The sequence below is a fragment of the Salvelinus fontinalis genome, chromosome 1, assembly GCF_029448725.1.
Source record: "Salvelinus fontinalis isolate EN_2023a chromosome 1, ASM2944872v1, whole genome shotgun sequence".
NCBI classification, from domain to species: Eukaryota; Metazoa; Chordata; class Actinopteri; order Salmoniformes; family Salmonidae; genus Salvelinus; species Salvelinus fontinalis.
In genome coordinates, this window is record NC_074665.1 from 90,343,700 (window position 1) to 90,367,368 (window position 23,669).

Genomic DNA, 23,669 nt, shown 5'->3' on the forward strand with positions numbered 1-23,669 from the left:
TGCTGACCATAATAAACCCCAGGAAGAGTAGCTGCTGACCATCATAAACCCCAGGAACAGTAGCTCCTGCCTTGGCATGAACTAATAGGGATCCATAATAAACCCCAGGAACAGTAGCTGCTGCCTTGTGAGGAACTAATGGGAATCCATAATAAATACAAATCAGCATTGAATAAAGTTGCACGTTTAAGTTTGTTCCGCCTGAGCGAGTCCGACCACAAGTCAGAGACCACTATGATGACACACCACATGTGTTGATGGATGGTGGGAAAAGAGCAGGAATAATCTTTTCTTTGGGCTACAGTCCAAGCTGTCTTCCAACTGTGTGACTGCTGTCAGGATCCAACATGATAAACGTATGGAGGTAAGGAGGCCAGCAGTGGTGTGACCTACGGGTGGTCACTTGGTATTCATATCCTCATATTGCAGTGATGTGAATCACACTGCTGCTCTCTCATTTAGCTATTTGTGCCTTACAGATTGCTGTGGATGGCTGTTCACAAATGTATATGTATATCTTAACCCAATAATGGTTGAATTGAAGAGGTTGAAGCTGCCTATCAAATCATTGTTTTTGCAACCAGTGGAAAGCCAGCAGTGGTTCAGTGATTCTTGAAAGATGGTACAATCTCAAATCTCAAATATTTGTCTTAATATTAACAAAATGTTAAATATATATTTTGATACCAAAGTATCGACGGAAAAATAAATTCCCAAGTTTATCAAGACATTTTGCAGGAGAATGTTAGTCTATCTGTCCACCAATTGAAGCTCCACAGAAGTTGGGTGGTGCAACAGGACAACGACCCAAAACACAGAAGTAAATCAACAACATCATGGCTTCAAGAGAAGAAAATACACCTTCTGGAGTGTCCTGACCTCAACCCGATTGAGATGCTGTGTCACGCCCTGGCCTTAGTTATCTTTGTTTTCTTTATTATTTTGGTTAGGTAAGGGTGTGACATGGGGGATTTATGTGTTTTTCTGTTGTCTAGGGGTTTTGTATGTTTATGGAGTGTTTTCTAGTCTAGGTGTTTGTATGTCTATGGTTGCCTAGATTGGTTCTCAATTAGAGGCAGCTGTTTATCATTGTCTCTGATTGGGAACCATATTTAGGCAGCCATATTCTTTAGGGATTTCGTGGGTTATTGTCTATGTGTAAGTTGCCTGTGTCTGCACTTTTATATATATATATATATATATATATATATATATATATATATATATATATATATATATATATATATATATATAGCTTCACGTTCGTTTTGTTGTTTTGATTAGTTTGTTTAAGTGTTCTTCGTTTCGTGTTAAATAAATAGAAGAATGTATTCGTATCACGCTGCGCCTTGGTCCTCCTCTCTTCATCCAAACGACGAGCGTGACATGCTGTGGCATGTCCTCAAGACAGAGATACACACCAGACATCCCAAGAACCAGACATAAACTGAAACAGTTTTGTAAAGAGGAATGATCCAAAATTCCTCCTGACCGTTGTGCATGTCTGATTCGCAACTACAGAAAACGTTTGGTTGAGGTTATTGCTGCCAAAGGAGGGTCAACTAGTTATTAAATCCAAGGGTTTACATACTTTTTCAACCCTATACTGTGAATGTTTATACGGTGTGTTCAATAAAGCCATGAAAACGTATAATTGTTTGTGTTATTAGTTTAAGCAGACTGTCTTTGTCTATTGTTGTGACTTATGAAGATTAAATCAAATTATATGACCAATTTATGCAGAAATCCAGGTAATTAAAAAGGGGTTCACATACTTTTTCTTGCCAATGTAGCTCCCTATAGTTCCAAGTAGTTCCATACAGCTCCACCCATTGACTTCTTCCACATTTTGTTGTGTTACAGCCTGAAATCAAAATGTATTTTTTTTAAACATCTCACCCAGCTACAAACAATAGCCCGTAATGACAGTGAAACTGCAAATGTCTTAGGGGAAAGTAATCAGGTTACGTTACTGAGTTTGGCTAATCCAAAAGTTACGTTACTGATTACAATTTTGGACAGGTAACTAGTAACTGTTACATTTAGAAAGTAACCTACCGGGCCTCCCGAGTGGCGCAGCGGTCCAAGGCACTGCATCGCAGTGATAGAGGTGTCACTACAGACCCTGGTTCGATCCAGGGCTGTATCACAACCGGCCGTGATCGGTAGGGACTACCGGCACAATTGGCCCAGCGTCATGCGTGTTAGGGGAGGGTTTGGTTACTTGGCTCATCATGCTCTAGCGACTCCTTGTGGCGGGCCAGGCGCCTGCAGGCAGACCTCAGTCGGCAGGTGAACAGTGTTTCCTCAGACACATTGGTGCGGCTGGCTTCCGGGTTAAGCGGGCGGGTTGAGGAGACAAGATCAAAAATAAAGTAACTTACCTAACCCTGAGGCAGTTCCATGACATTCATGACTCACCGTAGTTCATGCACACTCATATATCTTAATGTAATAGTAGCAACCATTTTAACTGTCATCCTCCCGCTCTCCCCCTCTAGTGCGGTTCGCCCCGTACCGGCCACATGACATCTCCTTGAAGCCCCTCCTCTTCGAGGTGCCCAGCATCACCATGGACTCCATCTTCACCGGCCGTGATTGGCTGTTCCAGGAGGTCGACGCCCATCTCAACAGTGGCAAAAACAGCACCATCCGCGGTGTGGTTGTCGTGGGCAACATTGGCTACGGCAAGACAGCCATCATCTCTCGTCTGGTGGCGCTGAGCTGCCATGGAACACGCATGAGACAGATGGCCTCTGACTCTCCGCATGCCTCACCCAAACGTAGGCTCAGATATCTACTATTAGAGAGTGTTGTTAAAATGACCACACCCAACAACTCATCTTCCAATAAAGTTTCTTAAAAACATTTCTGTTCACCAAAACAGAGGCGGCGTATCCGCTTTGTTATTGTTTGAAACGCAGATATCCCCTTTAAGGTAAAACAATAATGGTTTGACAAACATGCCATTGGTAAAACCTTCTTCCTTCTATGCGTTTCCTCAGATGGAGAGCTCCCCCTTACCCAGCCCCAGCCGTCTCACAGCACAGGTACCCTGGGAGGGGGCAGCTGTCCCGGGACCCCCGAGATGAGACCACGCCAGGAGGAGACCATGAGGAGACTGGCATCTCAGGTAAAAACATATAAAACCTCCAAAAAAGATTATACCCTCATTGTCTAGCTAGCATACCACTTAAAATGTATGTCCAACTTCATATTAAGTGGCACGCTAGTGTGGATATTGGAACAGTTTCAAGTTTTACATTTGAGACATCAGTACGCAAGGCTCTTTAGATTACAGATATCCATTTTGGCCTATAAACATTCTTACAACCTTTTCTCTGGAGTAAACTTGTTAACATTTATGAACCTGTCTAGACTGTTAAATAAGGTATGACTGATGTAAGAGGCGGTGCTTAGTGGCTTCCCTAAATCCCCACAACACTCACATCATCACACCATAGCCCCAGTCTCTCCTTCCCTAAACAGGGGTGACAGATGCCATTTGCAGCCCCACATCAATCCCCGCCTCCAGCCCACACCCAGCCCCAGCCCCATCATCATCCCTCTCCCCAGCCCCATTCACAACCCTCCCCCAGCCACATACCCAGCCCCTTCCCTCTCCCCAGCCCCATCCCTCTTCCCAGCCCCATTCCCAGCCCCATCCCTCTCCCCAGCCCCGTTCCCAGCCCCATCCCTCTCCCCAGCCCCATCCCTCTCCCCAGCCCCTCCCTCTCCCCAGCCCCATTCCCAACCCTCCCCCTCCCCCAGCCCCATTCCCAACCCTCCCCCAGCCCCATTCCCAGCCCCTTCCCTCTCCCCAGCCCAATTCCTCTCCCCAGCCCCATTCCCATCCCCTTCCCTCTCCCCAGCCACATCCCTCTCCCCAGCCCCAATCCCAGCCCCATCCCTCTCCCCAGCCCCATTCCCAGCCCCATCCCTCTCCCCAGCCCCATTCCCAGTCCCATTCCCAGACCCATTCCCTACCCCTCCCATCCCCAGCCCCATCCCTCTCCCCAGCCCCAACCCCATTCCCAGCCCCTTCCCTCTCCCCAGCCCCATCTCTCTCCCCAGCCCCATCCCTCGCCCCATTCCCAGTCCCATTCCCAGACCCATTCCCACCCCTCCCATCCCCAGCCCATCCCTCTCCCCAGCCGCATACCCAGCCCCATTCCCAACCCTCGCCCCAACCCCCTCCCCAGCCACACCCATTCCCAGCCCCATCACACACCCCTCCTCCCAGCACCATTCCCAGCCCCATTCCCAGCCCCATCACACATTCCTCACCCCAGCACCATTCCCAGCCCCATCACACATCCTTCTCCCCAGCAATCACAGCCCCATTCCCGTCCCCATCACACATTCCTCTCCCCAGCACCATTCCCAGCCCCATCACACATCCTTCTCCCCAGCACCATTCCCAGCCCCATCACACATCCTTCTCCCCTGCACCATTCCCAGCCCCATCACACATCCTTCTCTCCAGCACCATTCCCAGCCCCATCACACATCCTTCTCCCCTGCACCATTCCCAGCCCCATCACACATCCTTCTCTCCAGCACCATTCCCGGCCCCATCACACATCCTTCTCCCCTGCACCATTCCCAGCCCCATCACACATCCTTCTCTCCAGCACCATTCCCAGCCCCATCACACATCCTTCTCCCCTGCACCATTACCAGCCCCATCACACATCCTTCTCTCCAGCACCATTCCCGGCCCCATCACACATCCTTCACCCCTGCACCATTCCCATTCCCAGCCCCATCACACATCCTTCTCTTCAGCACCATTCCCAGCCCCATCACACATCCTTCCCCCCTGCACCATTCCCAGCCCAATCACACATCCTTCTCCCCTGCACCATTCCAATCCCCATCACACATCCTTCTCTCCAGCACCATTCCCAGCCCCATCACACATCCTTCTCTCCAGCACCATTCCCAGCCCCATCACACATCCTTCTCTCCTGCACCATTCCCAGCCCCATCACACATCCTTCTCCCCAGCACCATTCCCAGCCCCATCACACATCCTTCACCCCTGCACCATTCCCGCTCATCACACATCCCTCTGCCCATAACCATTCCCAGCACCATTCCCAGCCCCATCACACATCCTTCTCCCCAGCACCATTCCCGCTCCATCACACATCCCTCTGCCCATAACCATTCCCAGCACCATTCCCAGCCCCATCACACATCCTTCTCCCCTGCACCATTCCCAGGCCCATCACACATCCTTCTCCCCAGTACCATTCCCAGCCCCATCACACATCCTTCTCCCCAGCATTCCCAGCCCCATTCCCAGACCCATCACACATCCTTCTCTCCAGCCCCATTCCCAGCCCCATCACACATCCTTCTCCCCTGCACCATTCCCAGACCCATCACACATCCTTCTCCCCAGCATTCCCAGCCCCATTCCCAGCCCCATCACACATCCTTCTCCCCTGCACCATTCCCAGCCCCATCACACATCCTTCTCTCCAGCACCATTCCCGGCCCCATCACACATCCTTCTCTCCAGCACCATTCCCAGCCCCATCACACATCCTTCTCCCCTGCACCATTCCCATTCCCAGCCCCATCACACATCCTTCTCTTCAGCACCATTCCCAGCCCCATCACACATCCTTCCCCCCTGCACCATTCCCAGCCCAATCACACATCCTTCTCCCCTGCACCATTCCAATCCCCATCACACATCCTTCTCTCCAGCACCATTCCCAGCCCCATCACACATCCTTCTCTCCAGCACCATTCCCAGCCCCATCACACATCCTTCTCCCCTGCACCATTCCCAGCCCCATCACACATCCTTCTCCCCAGCACCATTCCCAGCCCCATCACACATCCTTCACCCCTGCACCATTCCCGCTCATCACACATCCCTCTGCCCATAACCATTCCCAGCACCATTCCCAGCCCCATCACACATCCTTCTCCCCTGCACCATTCCCGCTCCATCACACATCCCTCTGCCCATAACCATTCCCAGCACCATTCCCAGCCCCATCACACATCCTTCTCCTCTGCACCATTCCCAGGCCCATCACACATCCTTCTCCCCAGTACCATTCCCAGCCCCATCACACATCCTTCTCCCCAGCATTCCCAGCCCCATTCCCAGACCCATCACACATCCTTCTCTCCAGCCCCATTCCCAGCCCCATCACACATCCTTCTCCCCTGCACCATTCCCAGACCCATCACACATCCTTCTCCCCAGCATTCCCAGCCCCATTCCCAGCCCCATCACACATCCTTCTCCCCAGCATTCCCAGCCCCATTCCCAGCCCCATCACACATCCTTCTCCCCAGCATTCACAGCCCCATTCACAGCCCCATTCCCAGCCCCATCACCCATCCCTCTCTCCAGCACCATTCCCACCCTCATTCCCATCCCCATCCCCATTGTAACAGCGCCGGTTTATAAAACCTGATTCCTATTGTCAAAACATATAAAACAGGGTTGTGTTCATTAAGCACCAATTTGAAGAAAGAAAGAGTAAAACGTTAAGGGACTTCCTGGACCAATAAGAAATGCTCATTTTATTTTTCACATTTTATGGAACGTTTTGTTACAGTGTGCCCTTATGAACATAACCCAAAATTGTATTTTCCATCCCATTTTACTAACCTGATTATCACGTATCCCCCTCTCTATCGCCCCCAGGTGGTGGCGTACCACTACTGCCAGGCAGACAACGCCTACACGTGCCTGGTGCCGGAGTTTGTCCACAACGTGGCAGCGTTGCTGTGTCGCTCGCCGCAGCTCATCGCCTACAGAGAGCTGCTGCTCAGGGAGCCACAGCTACAGAGTATTCTCAGTCTACGGTCCTGTGTTAAGGATCCCCTGGCCTCCTTCAGAAGAGGAGTTCTAGAACCCCTGGATGTTCTCTACAAAGGTGATACAACTCCCTGCTGCTATTATCTGCTGCTATTATACACCCTTAGATAACTAACATAGATAACTCTACTAGGAGTTCTAGAACCACTGGATGTTCTCTACAAAGGTGAGTTCTGGTCTGAACCGCAAATGGCACCCTATTAGCTATATATTGCACTCTTTTGGACCAGAACCCTATAGGTCCTGGTTAAAAGTAGTGCCCTATAGGCCCTGCTTAAAAGTAGTGCCCTATATAGGGAATCTCTGGTCTATATAAGGAATAGGTTTCCATTTGGGACACATGCCTAGAACCCATGAATGCCCTCTAAAAAGGTGATACAACTATCTCTACTCCTCGTGACTCAGTCTCTGCTCACATTAATTATACTATGAATGTGATCCTCAAAACACACACAACATGACCAGAAGTATGTGCTCGTCAAACATCTCATTCCAAAATCATGTGCATTAATATGGAGTTTGCTGCTATAAGATTACCCAAACCCTTGTTGCTATAACAGCCTCTACTCTTCTGGGAAGGCTTTCCACTAGATGTTGTCGGCTTCCTATTTTGCAACAAAGCCTCCTTCACTAATGCGGTCAAACTTACCCTCGTAAACTGACTATCCTACCGATCCTTGACTTCGGCAATGTCATTTACAAAATAGTCCCCAACACTCTACTCGGAGTGGCAAACTGGTTGTAGTCTATCACCGTGCCATCCGTTTTGTCACCAAAGCCCCATATACTACCCACCACTGCGACTTGTATGCTCTCGTTGGCTGGCCCTCACTACATATCCGTGACTAAACCCACTGGCTCTAGGTCATCTATAAGTCTTTGCTAGGTAAAGCCCCGCCTTATCTCAGTTCACTGGTCACCATAGCAACACCCACCCGTAGCACGCGCTCCGGCAGGTATATTGCACTGGTCATCCCCAAAGCCAACACTTCCTTTGGCCGCCTTTCCTTCCAGTTCTCTGCTGCCAATGACTGGAACGAATTGCAAGAATCTCTGAAGCTGGAGTCTTATTTCTCCCTCTCTAACTTTAAGCATCAGCTTTCAGAGCAGCTCACCGATCACTGTACCTGTACACAGCCAATTTGTAAATAGCACACCCAACTACCTCATCCCCATATTATTACTTACCATCTTGCTCTTTTGTACCCCGGTATCTTTACTTGCACACCATCATCTGCACATCTATCACTCCAGTATTAATGCTATATTGTAATTTTTTTTCGCCTCTAGGGCCTATTGATTGCCTACTTCCCTACTTTCTACATTTGCACACACTGTACATAGATTTTTCTATTTTTCTTTTCTATTGTGTTATTGACTGTGCATTTGTTTATGTGTAATTGTGTTGTTGTTTTTGTCGCACTGCTTTGCTTTATCTTGGCCAGGTTGCAGTTGTAAATGAGAACTTGTTCTAAACTGGCCTACCTGGATAGATAAAGGTGAAGATTTCTTTTGTTGAAACATTTCTGCGGGGACTTGCTTCCATTCAGCCACAAGAGCATAAGTGAGGTCGGGCACTGATGTTGGGCGATTAGGCCTGGCTCACAGTCAGCATTCCAATTCATCCCAAAGTTGTTTGATGGGGTTGAGGTCAGGGCTTTGTGCAGGCCAGTCAAGTTCTTCCACATGAACTCGACAAACCATTCCTGTATGTGTAACAGTTTAAATTTAGTCCGTCCCCTCGCCCCGGGCGCGAACCAGGGACCCTCTGCACACATCAACAACAGTCACCCACGAAGCATCGTTCCCCATCGCTCCACAATAGCCGCGGCCCTTGCAGAGCCAGGGGAACCGCTACTTCAAGGTCTCTGAGCAAGTGACGTCACCGATTGAAAGGCTATTAGCGCGCACCACCACTAACTAGCTAGCCATTTCACATCCGTTACACTCACCCCCCTTTCGACCTCCTTTACCACAGCAACCAGTGATCTAGGTCAACAGCATCAATGTAACAGTTTAACTTTAGTCCGTCCCCTCATCCCGACCCGGGCGCGAACCAGGGACCCTCTGCACACATCAACAACAGTCACCCACAAAGCATCGTTACCCATCGCTCCACAAGCTCCACGGCCTCTGAGCTTTACACCACTCCAGTCGATGCTTGGCATTGAGCATGGTGATCTTAGGCTTGTGTGTTGCTGCTTGGCCATGGAAACCCATTTCATGAAGCTCCCGACGAACAGTGATTGGGCTAACGTTGCTTCCAGAGCCAGTTTGGAACTCGGTAGTAAGTGTTGCAACCGAGGACAGACAATTTTTACGTGCTATGCACTTCAGCACTCGGCGGTCCCGTTCTGTGAGCTTGTGTGGCCTAACACCTGTTACTCCTATACATTTCCACTTCAGAATAACAGCACATACAGTTGACCGGGTCAGCTCTAGCAGGGCATACATTTGACGAACTGACTTGTTGAAAAAGTGGCATCCTATGACGGTGCCACATTAAAAGTCACTAATTTGAAGGGCTGTCCACATACTTTTGTATATATAGTGTATGTATTCCTGATTTTAGCAATACAGGTCTGAGTACATTAGGCAGAACATTTGCAGTCAGATTTTTTTGGTCAATATTTACTATTTTCTCTGTGTGTTTTTCCAGAGAGGAAGATCGCCTCTGAAGAAGACCTGGTCATCCTGATAGATGGGCTAAATGAAGCAGAGTTCCACAAGCCTGACTACGGAGACACCATCGTCTCCTTCCTCAGCAAAACCATCAGCTTGTTTCCCCACTGGCTCAAACTGGTGGTCACGGTCAGGACCACATTACAGGTAGACTCATTAGATACAGTCCTCTACCATTCAAAATAAACAGCATTAACACTAGCTACGTTGTCATCCAATTGGCGAAAGGTTTTCATGAGAATATTCTAGAATCCGCATTAAGAAAATATGCACATTTTCCTACCAGTGGTGTGTTTCTACCTAATTCACTTGTTGATGATAAAAATCAGTGTGTGATGACGTAGTGACACAAAATGTAATTCTTCACTTAAGTTTTCATGTAGTGAATAAAAATCTATTGCATTTTCAACTCTACCGGTATTTCTGTTACAAAAACCTGTTGGGTTAAATAACAAATGTGCCTGGTCTGGTCTTGGTACATGTGCTCTAGCCAACAGCTCACAGATACGGTGTGGGTAGGCTACCTAACCTACATGAGAATATTAGGGATAAAATCAAGACTATTTGTATTTCTCCAACGTCAGCCAAGCATCGATCATCATGTCACCAGAATAAGACCCTCGATATTTATTGGAAAGGAGCATCAAGCTCATCACCTTGCACTTTCACCACTTTGTGAAGTTCATAACTTATTTCATCTATAGCCTAATAAACTGCATGCTTTCCTGAGTCATAGTGGGAGGACCACACAACATATCATCGCGTGACTCCAACGTTTACTTCAATATGATGTATATTATTTACAGTTGAAGTCGGAAGTTTACATACACCAATCCTAGAAAAATTGTCTGTCTTAGGTCAGGTAGGATCCCCACTTCATTTTAAGAATGTGAAATGTCAGAATAATAGTAGAGAATGATTTATTTCAGCTTTTATTTCTTTTATCACATTCCCAGTTGGTCATAAGTTTACATACACTCAATTACTATTTGGTAGTATTGCATTTAAATTGTTTAACTTTGGTCAAACGTTTTGGGTAGCCTTCCACAAGCTTCCCACAATAAGTCGGGTGAATTTTGGCCTATTCCTCCTGACAGAGCTGGTGTAACTGAGTCAAGTTTGTAAGACTCCTTGCTCGCACACGCTTTTTCAGTTCTGCCCACACATTTTCTATAGGATTGAGGTCAGTGCTTTGCGATGGCCACTCCAATACCATGCCTTTGTTGCCCTTAAGCCATTTTGCCACAACTTTGGAAGTATGCGACTAAGCTTTAATTTCCTGACTGATGTCTTGAGATGTTGCTTCAATATATCCACATAATTTTACTTTCTCATGATGCCATCTATTTTGTGAAGTGCACCAGTCCCTCCTGCAGCAAAGCACCCCCACAACATGATGCTGCCACCCCCGTGCTTCACGGTTGGGATGGTGTTCTTTGGTTTGTAAGCCTCCCCTTTTTCCTCCAAACATAACGATGGTCATTATGGCCAACAGTTCTATTTTTAATTCATCAGACATTTCTACAAAAGTATGATCTTTGTCCCCATGTGCAGTTGCAAACCATAGTCTGGCTTTTTTATGGCGGTTTTGGAGCAGTGGCTTCTTCCTTGCTGAGCGGCCTTTCAGGTTATGTCGATATATGACTCGTTTTACTGTGGATATAAATACTTTTTTACCTGTTTCCTCCAGCGTCTTCACAAGGTCCTTTGCTGTTGTTCTGGGATTGATTTGCACTTTTCGCACCAAAGTACGTTCATCTCTAGGAGACAGAACGCGTCTCCTTCCTGAGCGGTATGATGGCTGCGTGGTCCCATGGTGTTTATACTTGTTTACTATTGTTTGTACAGATGAACATGGTACCTTCAGGCGTTTGGAAGGATGAACCAGACTTGTGGAGGTCTAAAAAAAAAAAATCTTAGGTCTTGACTAATTTCTTTAGATTTTCCCATGATGTCAAGCAAAGAGGCACTGAGTTTGAAGGTAGGCCTTGATATACATCCACAGGTTACACCTACCATTGACTCAAACTATGTTAATTAGCCTATTAGAAACTTCTAAAGCCATGACATCATTTTCTGGAATTTTCCAAGCTGTTTCAAGGCACAGTCAACTTAGTGTATGTAAACTTCTGACCCACTGGAATTTTGACACAGTGAATTATAGGTGAAATAATCTGTCTGTAAACAATTGTTGGAAAAATAAACTTGTGTCATGCACAAAGTAGATGTCCTAACCGACTTGCCAAAACTATAGTTCGTTAACAAGAAATTTGTGGAGTGGTTGAAAAACTAGTTTTAATGACTCCAACCTAAGTGTATGTAAACTTCAGACTTCAACTGTAAATATTTGCTCATAAAGGCGTTTCCACCGCAATTTTACCGACACAAAAAGATCACACCATGTTGAATGAACAAATTATCTGTCGGCATTTATACAATTTTACCGAAACTTCCTGTTTCCATCAGAGCTGTCATATTTTTTTTTTATAGGGTGTGACTTTTTTTGCATTAGAAACTGGATGGAAACATGGTTACTGTTGTCCAAACAAGTATAATTTTATTTTTATAGAGATTGTCAATAGATTGACATCAGTGGAAGATCCTAGATGGCTTCTATATCTTGTTCTACCTCTCTTTCCCTCCCACCTTTTTTTATTCTCTAACCCACCTTCATTCTCATCTCTCCCATCTCGTTTCTCCATTTATCCCTTCTTCCCGCATTATTTTTCCATTCATCTTCATCCTCCTCTCTCCTCCTCATCCTCCTCTCATTCCTCCATCATTCCCCTCCTCTTCCTCCTCCTCCTTCTCCCCTCTCCCCTCCCTTACTTCCCTCCTATAGGAGATCACCAAGCTTCTCCCATTCCACCATATCTCTGTGGATGGTCTGGAAGAGAATGATGCAATAGACCAGGACTTACAGGGTTACATCCTGCACCGCATCCACAGCAGTCCTGAGATACAGAACAACATCTCTCTCAACGGCAAGATGGACAACACCACCTTCGGCAAGCTCTCAGCCCACCTCAAGGCCCTCAGCCAGGGCTCCTATCTGTACCTCAAACTCACCTTTGACCTTATAGAAAAGGGGTACCTGGTCCTCAAGAGCTCCAGCTACAAGGTCAGCCTGCCATTTACACTATGTTGTATTGCCTAAGTTTTATTCTTGTCTTGTTCATTTTAGTCCTCATTTTAATGATATGTGCCATTTTATTGCACTCCCTATCTAAGAAATGTGTAGAATAATGACCGATTGATTGACTGACTGACTGATAAATTAACTGATTGATTCATTGATCCCAGGTGGTGCCTGTCAATCTGGTTGAGGTGTACCTGTTGCAGTGCAACATGCGTTTCCCTACACAGTCTTCCTTCGAACGGGCCCTCCCCCTACTCAACGTGGCTGTGGCATCCCTCCACCCCCTCACTGATGAACAGATCTACCAGGCTATCAATGCTGGCTCCCTGCAGGCAAATACACGTATTACTCAGACAGGAAACTGTTAGCATTTCCCATAGGAAAGCATATCCCACTTTTATTTATTTATTTTATTGAAACTTTATCTAACTAGGCAAGTCAGGTAAGAACAAATTCTTATTTACAATGACGGCCTCCTGCGGGAATGGGGGCTGGGATTAAAATACACAATAAATTAAATAACAATATAGGACAAAACACATATCACAACACTTACAGTGGGCTCCAAAATGGCTGGCACCCCTGACTGGCAATGCACAAACAATACTTAAAAAAATATAAACAATATAATTATAGAGAAACTCAAAATACCAACATGTAAGAAATACTGTACTTTATTATTGTTTCAATGGAACCAACCAAAATCATACAATTATTTAATACAAAATAAATGTCACCAAAATCAAGGTTTCATAATTATTGCCACTCCTCATTTAGTACTTAGTGCAAGAACCTCTGGCAAGGATAACAGCATGGAGTCTTTTCCTGTAATGTTTGACAAGGTTAATGAACACATTTGGAGGGATTTTGGACCATTCCTCTATGCAGATCCTTTCAAGATCATATTCTTGGGTTTGCGCTTATCAACTGCCCTCTTCAACTCAGCCCACAGGTTTTCGATTGGATTGAGGTCCGGCAACTGATATAGCCATGGCAGAACATTGATTTTGTAGTCACAGAACCATTTCTGTGTGGATCCTAAGGTATGTGTTGGTCTTGTTGAAAAGTCCACCTGCCTTCTGGCAGAGGCAACCATATTGTCAGCCAAAATTGCCTGATACTTGGTGGAATTTATTATGCCATCAATCTTAACCAGTGCCCCTGGACCTCTGGAATTAAAACAGACCCAAAACATCACTGACCCACCACCATATTTCACCGTGGGTATGAGGTGTATGCAGCTCTGTTTAAAAGCCAAAGTTGCCAATGCTGTATCTGACCAAAACGTTCAATTTTGCTCTCATCTGACCAGAGCACCTTCTTCCAGTCATAATTTAAATGACGTTTGGCAAACTCCAAGCGCTTGCGTGTGTGTCTTGGGCTCTGAAAGGGCTTTCTTCTGGCAACCCTTCCAAAGAGACTGTGGTTGTGGAGGTGGCGTCTGATGGTGTTTTGTGAAACCTGGTGACCCCAAGTGTCACGCTCTGACCTGAGATATCTGTTTTCTTTATATTTTGGTTAGGTCAGGATGTGACTAGGGTGGATACGCTAGTTTTTGTATTGTCTAGGGGTTTTGTATTGACTAGGGTTTTTTATTGTCTAGGGCTTTGTAGGTCTAGGTATTTGTATGTTTATGGTGGCCTGATATGGTTCCCAATCAGAGGCAGCTGTTTATCGTTGTCTCTGATTGGGGATCATATTTAGGTAGCCATTTCCCTTTGGTGTTTGTGGGTTCTTATTCTATATTTAGTTGCCTGTCTGCACTATTCATATAGCTTCATGTTTCGTTCGTTTTGTTGTTTTGTTAGTGTGTTCAGTGTTCTTTCTCTAATAAAGAAGAATGTGTCCCCAATAAACATTTTTGGGGGGGCACACGGAGCAGTCGGCGGATCCGAGGAGCGAACCAGAGCCAGTCAGGGACACGGATGAGGAGTTCGACGCAAGATTCCAGAGAGAGGTGCTAGCATTGAGAGCGCTGCAGAGCGGGCGTGCTGGGGAGCGTATGACTGGTCAGACACCGTGTTACGCAGTGATGCGCACTGTGTCTCCAGTTCACATTCATAGCCTGGTGCGCTCTATTCCAGCTCTTCGCACTTGCCGGGCTCAAGTGAGCATCCAGTCAGGACGCATTGTGTCAGCTCTACGCTCCAGATCTCCAGTGTGCCTCCACAGTCCAGTACGTCCTGTGCCTCCTCTCCGCACTCACCCTGAGGTGCGTGTCCCCAGCCCGGTACCACCAGTGCCGGCACCACACATCAGGCCTCCAGTGCGCTTCCACAGTCCAGTACGGCCTGTGCCTTTTCCCCGCACTCGCCCTGAGGTGCGTGTCCTCAGCCCGGTACCACCAGTTCCGGCACCACTCATCAGGCTCCCAGTACGCTTCCACAGACCAGAGCTTCCGGCGACAGTACCCAGTCCAGAGCTTCCGGCGACAGTACCCAGTCCAGAGCTTCCGGCGACAGTACCCAGTCCAGAGCTTCCGGCGACAGTTCCCAGTCCAGAGCTTCCGGCGACAGTTCCCAGTCCAGAGCTTCCAGCGAGAGTTCCCAGTCCAGAGCTTCCGGCGACGTTTCACAGTCCGGAACCTCCAACAACGGGCCACAGTCCGGAACCTCCAACGACGGGCCACAGTCCGGAACCTCCAACGACGGGCCACAGTCCGGGACCTCCACAGACGGTCCCCAGTCCGGAACCTCCAGCGACGGTCCCCAGTCTGGAGCCTGCAGCGACGGTCCCCAGTCCGTAGCCTCCAGCGACGATCCCCAGTCCGGAGCCTCCAGCGATGATCCCCAGTCCGGGGCCTCCAGCGACGATCCCCAGTCCGGGGCCTCCAGTGACAATCCCCAGCCCGGGGTCTCCAGCGACGGTCCCCAGTCCGGGGTCTCCAGAGACAGTTCCCAGTCCGGGGACTCCAGCGATGATCCGCAGTCCAGAGCCTCCGGCGATGATCCGCAGTCCAGACCCTCCGGCGATGATCCACGGTCCGGTTCTACAAAGGCGGAGGGATCAGCGTAAAGAGGAGGAGCGGCGTCCAGAACCAGAGCCGCCACCAAGGGTAGATGCTCACCCAGACCCTCACCTATAGGTTCAGGTTTGCGGCCGGGGGTCCGCACCTTTGGGGGGGGGGGGGGGGGTACTGTCACGCCCTGACCTGAGATATCTCTGTTTTCTTTATATTTTGGTTAGGTCAGGGTGTGACTAGGGTAGATACGCTACTTTTTGTATTGTCTAGGGGTTTTGTATTGTCTAGGGCTTTGTAGGTCTAGGTATTTGTATGTTTAGGGTGGCCTGATATGGTTCCCAATCAGAGGCAGCTGTTTATCGTTGTCTCTGATTGGGGTCATATTTAGGTAGCCATTTCCCTTTGGTGTTTGTGGGTTCTTATTCTATATTTAGTTGCCTGTCTGCACTATTCATATAGCTTCACGTTTCGTTCGTTTTGTCGTTTTGTTAGTTTGTTCAGTGTTCTTTCTTTAATAAAGAAGAATGTACGCATACCACGCTGCACCTTGGTCCGATCTTTATGACGAACGTGACACCAAGACGCCACCAAGAAGTGCAATTCTTTCACAGTGATTCTTGGGGATTTTGTTGCTTCTCACCATTTTCCTCCCTATCCTGGGGGGCAAAATTCATTTGCGTCCTCTGCCCGTGAGGTTTTCATCTGTTCCATATCTTTAGATTTTTTAAATAATTGCTCTGGTAGCCATTACCAGATTAAAAAAAAAATGTATTTAACCTTTATTTAACTAGGTATTTATTTAACTAACCTTTATTATGAAGGTCTACGAACATCTGTCTCTTTTGAACTGCCAGTTCTTTTGTTTTCTTCATGGTGTTGGATGACAAAGGGATATTGTATGCGTGTTACCTCATTTTTATACCCTAGTAAAACAGGAATTGATGTAATGGCTCATTATAGTTCCTTAAGACTTAGATACACTTAAATAAGTGGAATTTAGTTATTGATTTAATTTTGGTAGATATTATGTACAATAAACTTTAAAGGTGCCATTAATTGTGAAACCTTGATTTGGAGGACATTGATTTTGAATGAAATCAATAAATAGTTTTGGTGGATTCCATTGAAACGTTAATAAAATACATTATTTCTCACATGTTGGTATTTTGAGTTTATCTCTATAATTAAATTGTTTATATTTTTTTAAGTATTGTTTGTGCATTGCCAGTCAGGGGTGCCAGTAATTTTGGAGCCCACCATGCTAACACTAGCTGTATACCGGATAGCAACAATAGGGCCTGTGAAGAAGAACAGCCTTAGCAAAGCATCTGGGCATGTGAACAGCTAACAAGCTAACTCTCTTGGTTTCACCCTCTTTGCTGCAGGGCACGCTGGACTGGGAGGACTTCACACAGCGCGTAGAAAACCTGGCCATGTTCCTGGTCAAGAGAAGGGACGGGACCAGGATGTTTGTTCACCCATCATTCAGAGAGTGGCTCATCTGGAGGGAGGAGGGGGAGAAGACCAAGTTCCTCTGTGACCCCAGGTCAGGGGGTGGATGGGTCTTCTGGGGTGTGTGTGTGGGGAGGAGGGGTACTGTCCAAGAGACTGATATATTCTTGGATAGGGTAACACAATTCTGGGAAATTTTCCCAAATTCCTAGGTTTCCATAAATCCCAGTTAGAAGATTCCTGGAATCAGGAGGAAAAATCCTTCAACCAGGATTTCTGGAAAACGTGAGAATTTGGGGAAAGCTACTGGAACCATAGTCTTTGCAACCCCATTCTTGGCGTTACCGTATCTTGGAAACTGTTCTCTCACTGGCTAATGGCTAGTGACAATGTAGATAATGTGTGTGTGGTATGGTAAAGTCATTAAAGTGGTGTTTGCAACTGTTCAAATGGTCTGACCTACAGTTTTCTAAAGCCATTTACACTCGTACCCGTATACAGGTTGACAACGGCAGATTTGGACACTGCTAAATGCCTAAATTGGAGCTCAGTAGCTGTACAGTAACATGCTATTATGACGTTAGTCAATGGCTTTACAGTAACATGCTATAATGACTTCAGAGCTCAGTGGCTGTACAGTAACATGCTATAATGACTTCAGAGCTCAGTGGCTGAACAGTAACATGCTATAATGACTCCAGAGCTCAGTGGCTGTACAGTAACATGCTATAATGACGTCACAACTCAGTGGCTTGACAGTAACATGCTTTACACGACATCAGAGCTCAGTGGGTGTACAGTAACATGCTATAATGACATCAGAGCTCAGTGGCTTGACAGTAACATGCTATACATGACATCAGAGCTCAGTGGCTGTACAGTAACATGCTATACATGATGTCAGAGCTCAGTGGCTGAACAGTAACTTGCTATACATCCTGTCAGACATCAGTGGCTGAACAGTAACATGTTACAATGATGTCAGAGCTCAGTAGCTGTACAGTAACATGTTACAATGATGTCAGAGCTCAGTGGCTGTACAGTAACATGCTATAATGACTTCAGAGCTCAGTGGCTGTACAGTAACATTCTATAATGACTTCAGAGCTCAGTGGCTGTACAGTAACATTCTATAATGACATCAGAGCTCAGTGGCTGTACAGTAACATGCTATAATGACTTCAGAGCTCAGTGGCTGTACAGTAACATTCTATAATGACATCAGAGCTCAGTGGCTGTACAGTAACATGCTATAATGACTTCAGAGCTCAGTGGCTGTACAGTAACATGCTATAATGACTTCAGAGCTCAGTGGCTGTACAGTAACATGCTATAATGACATCAGAGCTCAGTGGCTGTACAGTAACATGCTACACATGATGTCAGAGCTCAGTGGCTGTACAGTAACATGCTATAATGACTTCAGAGCTCAGTGGCTGTACAGTAACATGCTATAATGACATCAGAGCTCAGTGGCTGTACAGTAACATGCTACACATGATGTCAGAGCTCAGTGGCTGTACAGTAACATGCTATAATGACATCAGAGCTCAGTGGCTGTACAGTAACATGCTATACATGACGTCAGAGCTCAGTGGCTGTACAGTAACATGCTATAATGACTTCAGAGCTCAGTGGCTGTACAGTAACATGCTATAATGACATCAGAGCTCAGTGGCTGTACAGTAACATGCTATAATGACATCAGAGCTCAGTGGCTGTACAGTAACATGCTATAATGACATCAGAGCTCAGTGGCTGTACAGTAACATGCTATACATGACGTCAGAGCTCAGTGGCTGTACAGTAACATGCTATAATGACATCAGAGCTCAGTGGCTGTACAGTAACATGCTATAATGACATCAGAGCTCAGTGGCTGTACAGTAACATGCTATACATGACGTCAGAGCTCAGTGGCTGTAAAGTAACATGCTATACATGACGTCAGAGCTCAGTGGCTGTACAGTAACATGCTATAATGACATCAGAGCTCAGTGGCTGTACAGTAACATGCTACACATGATGTCAGAGCTCAGTGGCTGTACAGTAACATGCTATAATGACTTCAGAGCTCAGTGGCTGTACAGTAACATGCTATAATGACATCAGAGCTCAGTGGCTGAACAGTAACATGCTATAATGACTTCAGAGCTCAGTGGCTGTACAGTAACATGCTATAATGACTTCAGAGCTCAGTGGCTGTACAGTAACATGCTACACATGATGTCAGAGCTCAGTGGCTGTACAGTAACATGCTATAATGACTTCAGAGCTCAGTGGCTGTACAGTAACATGCTATAATGACATCAGAGCTCAGTGGCTGTACAGTAACATGCTATGATGACTTCAGAGCTCAGTGTCTGTACAGTAACATGCTAAAATTACTTCAGAGCTCATTGGCTGTAGAGTAACATGCTATAGATGACATCAGAGCTCAGTGGCTGTACAGTAACATGCTATAATGACGTCACAACTCAGTGGCTTGACAGTAACATGCTTTACACGACATCAGAGCTCAGTGGGTGTACAGTAACATGCTATAATGACATCAGAGCTCAGTGGCTTGACAGTAACATGCTATACATGACATCAGAGCTCAGTGGCTGTACAGTAACATGCTATACATGATGTCAGAGCTCAGTGGCTGAACAGTAACTTGCTATACATCCTGTCAGACATCAGTGGCTGAACAGTAACATGTTACAATGATGTCAGAGCTCAGTAGCTGTACAGTAACATGCTATAATGACTTCAGAGCTCAGTGGCTGTACAGTCACATGCTATACATGATGTCAGAGCTCAGTGGCTGTACAGTAACATGCTATACATGATGTCAGAGCTCAGTGGCTGGACAGTAACCTGCTATACATGACGATAGACCTCAGTGGCTGAACAGTAACATGCTATAATGACTTCAGAGCTCAGTGGCTGTACAGTAACATGCTATAATGACTTCAGAGCTCAGTGGCTGAACAGTAACATGCTATAATGACTCCAGAGCTCAGTGGCTGTACAGTAACATGCTATACATGACGTCAGAGCTCAGTGGCTGTACAGTAACATGCTATAATGACTTCAGAGCTCAGTGGCTGTACAGTAACATGCTATAATGACTTCAGAGCTCAGTGGCTGTACAGTAACATTCTATAATGACATCAGAGCTCAGTGGCTGTACAGTAACATGCTATAATGACTTCAGAGCTCAGTGGCTGTACAGTAACATGCTATACATGATGTCATAGCTCAGTGGCTGTACAGTAACATTCTATAATGACTTCAGAGCTCAGTGGCTGTACAGTAACATGCTATAATGACTTCAGAGCTCAGTGGCTGTACAGTAACATGCTACACATGATGTCAGAGCTCAGTGGCTGTACAGTAACATGCTATGATGACTTCAGAGCTCAGTGGCTGTACAGTAACATGCTAAAATTACTTCAGAGCTCATTGGCTGTAGAGTAACATGCTATAGATGACATCAGAGCTCAGTGGCTGTACAGTAACATGCTATAATGACATCACAACTCAGTGGCTTGACAGTAACATGCTTTACACGACATCAGAGCTCAGTGGGTGTACAGTAACATGCTATAATGACATCAGAGCTCAGTGGCTTGACAGTAACATGCTATACATGACATCAGAGCTCAGTGGCTGTACAGTAACATGCTATACATGATGTCAGAGCTCAGTGGCTGAACAGTAACTTGCTATACATCCTGTCAGACATCAGTGGCTGAACAGTAACATGTTACAATGATGTCAGAGCTCAGTAGCTGTACAGTAACATGTTACAATGATGTCAGAGCTCAGTGGCTGTACAGTAACATGCTATAATGACTTCAGAGCTCAGTGGCTGTACAGTCACATGCTATAATGACTTCAGAGCTCAGTGCCTGTACAGTAACATGCTATAATGACTTCAGAGCTCAGTGGCTGTACAGTAACATGCTATACATGACTTCAGAGCTCAGTGGCTGTACAGTAACATGCTATAATGACTTCAGAGCTCAGTGGCTGTACAGTAACATGCTATAATGACATCAGAGCTCAGTGGCTGTACAGTAACATTCTATAATGACTTCAGAGCTCAGTGGCTGTACAGTAACATGCTATAATGACTTCAGAGCTCAGTGGCTGTACAGTAACATGCTATACATGACTTCAGAGCTCAGTGGCTGTACAGTAACATGCTATAATGACTTCAGAGCTCAGTGGCTGTACAGTAACATGCTATAATGACTTCAGAGCTCAGTGGCTGTACAGTAACATGCTATACATGACTTCAGAGCTCAGTGGCTGTACAGTAACATGCTATAATGACTTCAGAGCTCAGTGGCTGAACAGTAACATGCTATAATGACTTCAGAGCTCAGTGGCTGAACAGTAACATGCTATACATGAGATCAGAGCTCAGTGGCTGTACAGTAACATGCTATACATGAGATCAGAGCTCAGTGGCTGTACAGTAACATGCTATACATGATGTCAGAGCTCAGTGGCTGTACAGTAACATGCTATACATGAGATCAGAGCTCAGTGGCTGTACAGTAACATGCTATACATGATGTCAGAGCTCAGTGGCTGTACAGTAACATGCTATACATGATGTCAGAGCTCAGTGGCTGGACAGTAACCTGCTATACATGACGATAGACCTCAGTGGCTGAACAGTAACATGCTATAATGACTTCAGAGCTCAGTGGCTGTACAGTCACATGCTATAATGACTTCAGAGCTCAGTGGCTGTACAGTAACATGCTATAATGACTTCAGAGCTCAGTGGCTGTACAGTAACATTCTATAATGACATCAGAGCTCAGTGGCTGTACAGTAACATGCTATACATGACTTCAGAGCTCAGTGGCTGTACAGTAACATTCTATAATGACATCAGAGCTCAGTGGCTGTACAGTAACATTCTATAATGACATCAGAGCTCAGTGGCTGTACAGTAACATGCTATACATGACATCAGAGCTCAGTGGCTGTACAGTAACATGCTATACATGACTTCAGAGCTCAGTGGCTGTACAGTAACATTCTATAATGACATCAGAGCTCAGTGGCTGTACAGTAACATTCTATAATGACATCAGAGCTCAGTGGCTGTACAGTAACATGCTATACATGACTTCAGAGCTCAGTGGCTGTACAGTAACATGCTATACATGACTTCAGAGCTCAGTGGCTGTACAGTAACATGCTATACATGACATCAGAGCTCAGTGGCTGTACAGTAACATGCTATACATGACTTCAGAGCTCAGTGGCTGTACAGTAACATTCTATAATGACATCAGAGCTCAGTGGCTGTACAGTAACATGCTATAATGACTTCAGAGCTCAGTGGCTGTACAGTAACATGCTATACATGACTTCAGAGCTCAGTGGCTGTACAGTAACATTCTATAATGACATCAGAGCTCAGTGGCTGTACAGTAACATTCTATAATGACTTCAGAGCTCAGTGGCTGAACAGTAACATGCTATAATGACTCCAGAGCTCAGTGGCTGTACAGTAACATGCTATACATGACGTCAGAGCTCAGTGGCTGTACAGTAACATGCTATAATGACTTCAGAGCTCAGTGGCTGTACAGTAACATGCTATAATGACTTCAGAGCTCAGTGGCTGTACAGTAACATGCTATACATGACTTCAGAGCTCAGTGGCTGTACAGTAACATGCTATAATGACTTCAGAGCTCAGTGGCTGTACAGTAACATGCTATACATGATGTCATAGCTCAGTGGCTGTACAGTAACATTCTATAATGACTTCAGAGCTCAGTGGCTGTACAGTAACATGCTATAATGACTTCAGAGCTCAGTGGCTGTACAGTAACATGCTACACATGATGTCAGAGCTCAGTGGCTGTACAGTAACATGCTATGATGACTTCAGAGCTCAGTGGCTGTACAGTAACATGCTAAAATTACTTCAGAGCTCATTGGCTGTAGAGTAACATGCTATAGATGACATCAGAGCTCAGTGGCTGTACAGTAACATGCTATAATGACGTCACAACTCAGTGGCTTGACAGTAACATGCTTTACACGACATCAGAGCTCAGTGGGTGTACAGTAACATGCTATAATGACATCAGAGCTCAGTGGCTTGACAGTAACATGCTATACATGACATCAGAGCTCAGTGGCTGTACAGTAACATGCTATACATGATGTCAGAGCTCAGTGGCTGAACAGTAACTTGCTATACATCCTGTCAGACATCAGTGGCTGAACAGTAACATGTTACAATGATGTCAGAGCTCAGTAGCTGTACAGTAACATGTTACAATGATGTCAGAGCTCAGTGGCTGTACAGTAACATGCTATAATGACTTCAGAGCTCAGTGGCTGTACAGTCACATGCTATAATGACTTCAGAGCTCAGTGCCTGTACTTTAACATGCTATAATGACTTCAGAGCTCAGTGGCTGTACAGTAACATGCTATACATGACTTCAGAGCTCAGTGGCTGTACAGTAACATGCTATAATGACTTCAGAGCTCAGTGGCTGTACAGTAACATGCTATAATGACATCAGAGCTCAGTGGCTGTACAGTAACAT

At 46.0% G+C, this 23,669-nt stretch overlaps 1 protein-coding gene across 5 annotated transcripts in view; it reads left to right on the plus strand.

Moving 5' to 3' along the window:
• The window catches only part of LOC129863576 (protein TANC2-like), a 589,624-nt gene that overhangs the window by 500,132 nt on the left and 65,823 nt on the right, over positions 1 to 23,669 (plus strand). For all 5 annotated transcript variants that reach the window (XM_055935646.1, XM_055935654.1, XM_055935661.1 and 2 more), the window contains 7 exons: positions 2,502 to 2,783; positions 3,006 to 3,133; positions 6,680 to 6,911; positions 9,513 to 9,682; positions 12,378 to 12,656; positions 12,839 to 13,006; positions 17,022 to 17,182. In XM_055935646.1, coding sequence (XP_055791621.1) covers positions 2,502 to 2,783; positions 3,006 to 3,133; positions 6,680 to 6,911; positions 9,513 to 9,682; positions 12,378 to 12,656; positions 12,839 to 13,006; positions 17,022 to 17,182 — 1,420 coding nt within the window. The remainder of the gene's footprint in view (positions 1 to 2,501; positions 2,784 to 3,005; positions 3,134 to 6,679; positions 6,912 to 9,512; positions 9,683 to 12,377; positions 12,657 to 12,838; positions 13,007 to 17,021; positions 17,183 to 23,669) is intronic.